Source organism: Carica papaya, chromosome 8, assembly GCF_054855325.1.
Source record: "Carica papaya isolate Zhongbai chromosome 8, ASM5485532v1, whole genome shotgun sequence".
Lineage (NCBI taxonomy): Eukaryota > Viridiplantae > Streptophyta > Magnoliopsida > Brassicales > Caricaceae > Carica > Carica papaya.
The window spans coordinates 2,498,187-2,502,909 of NC_142316.1; the positions used below are offsets into that span (position 1 = coordinate 2,498,187).

A 4,723-nucleotide genomic window follows, 5' to 3' on the forward strand; every position below is an offset into this window, starting at 1 on the left:
TACGGTTTTCTTTTAAATTTGTGTTATAATGAATGTGTACATCTTATTCAATTAACCAAATGCAAAAAAAAAAAAATGAATATTTTTACTAAATTTTAATTAATAGAAAATTGGAAAATAATATATGAATAAATAAATGGTATTTTATTGATTTCTTTTAAAGGAATCGAATATGTGGGACCACATAATTTTTTGCTTAATTAACACAATTCTTTATGTGGGTATATATGTGTGTGTGTGTATATATATATATAATTAACACCATCCAAGTCAGTCCAAAGCTATTTTATATAAATAGCTAAAAATTTTAGATAAGAGAAGCAGAACAAACAGATATACTTAAAAAAATTGTAGAAGATACTTCGAGATATCAAAAGATATGTCAGAGGAAGTTATTTCAACGAAAATCACGAGTGTCAACTATCTGTCGGAAGAAGGTACCATAAAGGACAGCATTACGTTTGTTGCGGCAACCGAAACTTACAGCAACGATTCCGATGAAACCGTCGATGCAGACGTGAAGCTCTCGTATAAAGAAACTAGGAGCTATACTTGGAGTTCTCAATCATCGAAACCTGCTGTGCCGATTACGATTGAAACTAATCTTCCGGTCATCGTAAACGAAAAAGTCGAACTAGTTGGACTCTTCAAGGGACCCTGCCAATGGGGACAACCAATGGAATACCCGAATCAAATTGATGTTAAATACAAAATTAAAGTGCCGCCTTCCGGAAAGGTAACGGTAAATTTAAACGTTACGACGGTTGAATGCGATGTTCCCTTCCATTACACTCGGATCGATAATCTTGGCGATGGAGAAGAGAAGAAATACGAGATGGAAGATGGCACTTATCATTGTGTCATGGATTCTTTCAGCTTCAATTATGAGTAAAGAAGAAGATATATGAGGTTACATATTATATCTATATATATATATATATGCTCTAAAACTTCAGCATGTTATAACGTAGTGATCATGGGTTTCTCATATATATATATATATACTATATATGTGTGTACATGGATTCAAACTTTGTGTGTCGTGTTTGTTTTAATAGTCATGTAATTGTGAAAAATAAACCATGGATTTGTAGTGTTCCATGTGTGTGCAATCACTTTATTAGTTGTGATGAAAATATCTTCTCCGTGATTAATTAAGTAAAGTATTTATTATTAAATATGCTACTGATTATTGTAAAATTACTAATTTTTCTGATAAAACAATATATATATATATATATATTTAAATTAAAAGAATGTTATATATGGTACGAGTTTTTTATTTCTAAATCCAAAAATTGACCCTGATTTAATCATAAATATTTAATCTAACGTACCCAAATTAATTTTTTTTAACAAAACAATTATAAGTTTAAGAGACAAAAAGCATATTGTATCACAATTATAATGTCACTATTTATAGATATAAATTATAGTTCAAGATACAAGAGAGAGAATCAAATACAATGAATGAGACTTTACATGATAAATACACAATCAATCAATTACATGAGAAAATAATAGAGATTTGTATGTTTGACGCCTTTTGTAAGAAAATGGTGAAGCGGAACACAGAGTCTCGGTGAGTCACAAATTTTGAAGAACATAGTATTTGACGTAAATTAGATGGAGATGTCAATAACTTGATCTTTTAGATGGAAGTATATGAACTCAGTAACTGTTTAATGAACTGTTTGTTCACGAACAAAGTTGTACTCAATTTGAGTAGTACTCAATTTGAGTATATATTATTCTCATATTAAAAACAAGATTAAAAAATGAGAACACAATTTTAGCAATATTACATCCAATGACAAATGAATATGATAATAAGAACTTAAATTCGTGAAATAGGTAGTATAGTAGCTCAAAGTTACAATTTACTTCTACTTTATATTCACTTGTTATTGAAGAATGAGCAATGGTAGATTGCTTATACTGTAATATCCGCCCCTAAAATTTGACCCGGGATCAGTTTTAACATTCAAAGATATATAAAAATTTATTTTAATTTTATATTGAATTTATGGAGAGAAAAAAAAGGTTAGGGATGAAATTGAAAATAATTTTGGAAAAAAGAGTAAAACTTTGGGTCGGGAGGTGTTTTTGAAAAAAAAAATTAGAAACAATGGGTCATAGTGCAAATAGAAAAAATTGTACCACGTAAGACTGCCCAGTCAGCAACCCGGATGAATTGGAGCACGCCATGTGGTGAGGCACGCTGACGTCGGTGCCACGTGGGATGCCATGCGGGTGATCTGCGTGCCTCCTGATCGGATGACCATAAATCGATCCTACGTGCGTGGACACCCCGGATTTGTTCCCCCTTTAAGTACGATCGGACGGTCGAGATCAAATCACGATGGATGGTTCATATTTATTTTCTCCTTAGGCGCGATCGAACGGACGAGATCGATCGCAATGGAGGACTTAGATCAAAGTGGAATGGATATAAATACCTCGTATCACACAGGAACCCAAACCCTACCCGCCAGCCCTCGTCGGAGAAGGAGGCTGACCACTGACTGTCGTTGCACCAGAGCCACCACCGACGGCCAAAAAAGGTAAAAATTTCTCCTACCTGCTCGGAATTTGATATCTGAGCACCCCCATGGCTAAATCAGAGCAAAAAGAACGGTGGATGAGCCAGAAACTGCAGGCGAAGCCTGGCAGAGCCGCCACAGCCAAAGTCCCAAAACTCCTTCGATGAGCCCTTTCTCGATTCTTGTTTCACGTGATTTTTTTATCATTGTGTTTACCGTCCTTTTCTGTACATAGCCAAAGAAAGAACCCTAGCCGCGAAGGAGAATTGGCAGAGTTGCCGCACCCGGAGGTCCCCCCGCCGATAGGTTTGGTCTTTTGTGATTTTCCGATCAACCGAGGTCCCTAATGTATTTTTCTCCAGGGATACAACCAAAACTGCCCAAAAATTGGTCAAAAACGACTAGGCCGAGGTAAACTACTGCTATGTCAGAACTCCAAAATTGGCCGGAATGAGTTTTGGACACCGATTTTAGATTTTTATGATATTTTTAGGTGCGTGACAGGTGTTTTAGATTCTGCAGGATAAATTTAAGAAATTTGATACCTGTTAGGAAGCGTAGTAGACAGCACAGCGTCCCGAAACACCGATCCGGATAAGAATCCCTCACTTTATTCTCTGTTACGATAAATTAAGGCTTAATAATCGATAATTGTGTATTTTTATGAAAAATTAGAGAACCCTGAAAATAATTATAGATCACTAGTGAAGCCAGAACTGGTTAGTTCACGATTTTTCCGATTTCCTTTTTATTTTTTTGTATTGTCTATATTTATTTACTATTGTACTGTGTGTAATTGAATTGATAGTTTTTAGGGTCTTCTTAGTTATTTAGTTATTTGGTTCCTCCTGTATTGTTTACTGGTATTCTAGTTATTGGTTATTTAGCTATGCTAAACTATATCGTTTGTTTAAGTGATCTGTAAATATAAAATGAGCTATTGGTATTGTGTGATTAATTGTTATGTTGAAGAAAATCTGTATGTGAAAGACTTACTAGGTACCTGGAAAAGGGCGGACGAGCCCAGTACATAGAAAACCGTACCGTGAACGTTACCTTAGTCAGACGGGGGCTAGGAAGTCCCTTACCAGTTAAGGTTTGGAAGATATAGTTCACCCTAATACCGGACGGGGTATCGAGGTGGTGCAATTATTGGCGCCCATTACTGGACGGGGTATAGGGACAGTCGGTTAATTATTTAATTGAATATTGGATTCACGAGTAGGGGGGACATTCCTATGGACCCTAGGGGTACCAGTAAGCGGGTAAAAATGGAAAGTGATCGTCTCTTGTTATCTTATATGTGAAAATAAAAAGTGTATGAATATGAGCCTCCACATATTACTTTTGGAAAAACTTGTTACGTAAATACAGAGTAAATGATTTTCTTTATATTAAATAAATTTACATTAAATTAAGAGCTCAATTAGTTATTTTTCTAATTTTTACCAATCTTCAGTTTTTCGTATTTGTGTTTAGTGTGATATTCTTACTAGGCTAGTGTAGCTCACCATTTCATTAACTATTTCATATCAAGAAAACTATATTCATATCTCGATCAGCAAGAGGGTTGTAAGTAGTTCACCACCCGGACTCCCTTCAAATACTAGTGAAAGTGGTTCTAAGACATTTATTTATTCATTTTGTTTTAATTACCATTTCTCTTTTAGAATGGACATTCCTATAACCCTATTGGGTTTTCTAAACTATTGTGTAAGGAATGTAAACCCTAACTCTATTATTTGTTTCCGTATTTAATTTATGACTTTATTTTAATTTAAGTTTCAAGTCTTTATATGTACACTTACTATGAATGAGACTAGACTATAAGTAGATAATAAAATAATTTGTTGAGCGAAGATCATCAAGACAATTACTCTAGTCCAAATAAAAGAAACATAACAAAGAGAGTGAGAATTAAATAAATCAAAAAAATATATAACGTTCTCTTGACATATTGAATGAATCTTTTGACAATTGTCTAGTATTTAATGTTAAGACTATGCATGAACTAGCATAGTTGTTAACAGAAAATGCAAAATAAAACATAATGAGTGTGCCATAGTACAAGACACCTAATTTTGTATATTGTTTTAAATCATAAAATTATTATTTACTTTTATCATCCCAAGTCCAAGCACCATTAACACAACAATTTTTTGGACTCAAACCATTGACTA

The 4,723-nt window shown here is 34.0% G+C and overlaps 1 protein-coding gene across 1 annotated transcript; it reads left to right on the forward strand.

The window, feature by feature from the left end:
* Window positions 1-379: 379 nt before the first annotated feature.
* Window positions 380-892, forward strand: LOC110809307 (uncharacterized). The gene has a single exon (XM_022035101.1). The coding sequence runs from the start codon at window positions 380-382 to the stop codon at window positions 890-892; it is 513 nt and encodes a 170-aa protein (XP_021890793.1).
* The last annotated feature ends 3,831 nt before the right edge of the window (window positions 893-4,723 follow it).

Coding starts and splice junctions, on each gene's coding strand:
- LOC110809307 (XM_022035101.1), top strand. CDS start 380: ATGTCAGAGGAAGTTATTTCAACGAAAATCACGAGTGTCAACTATCTG.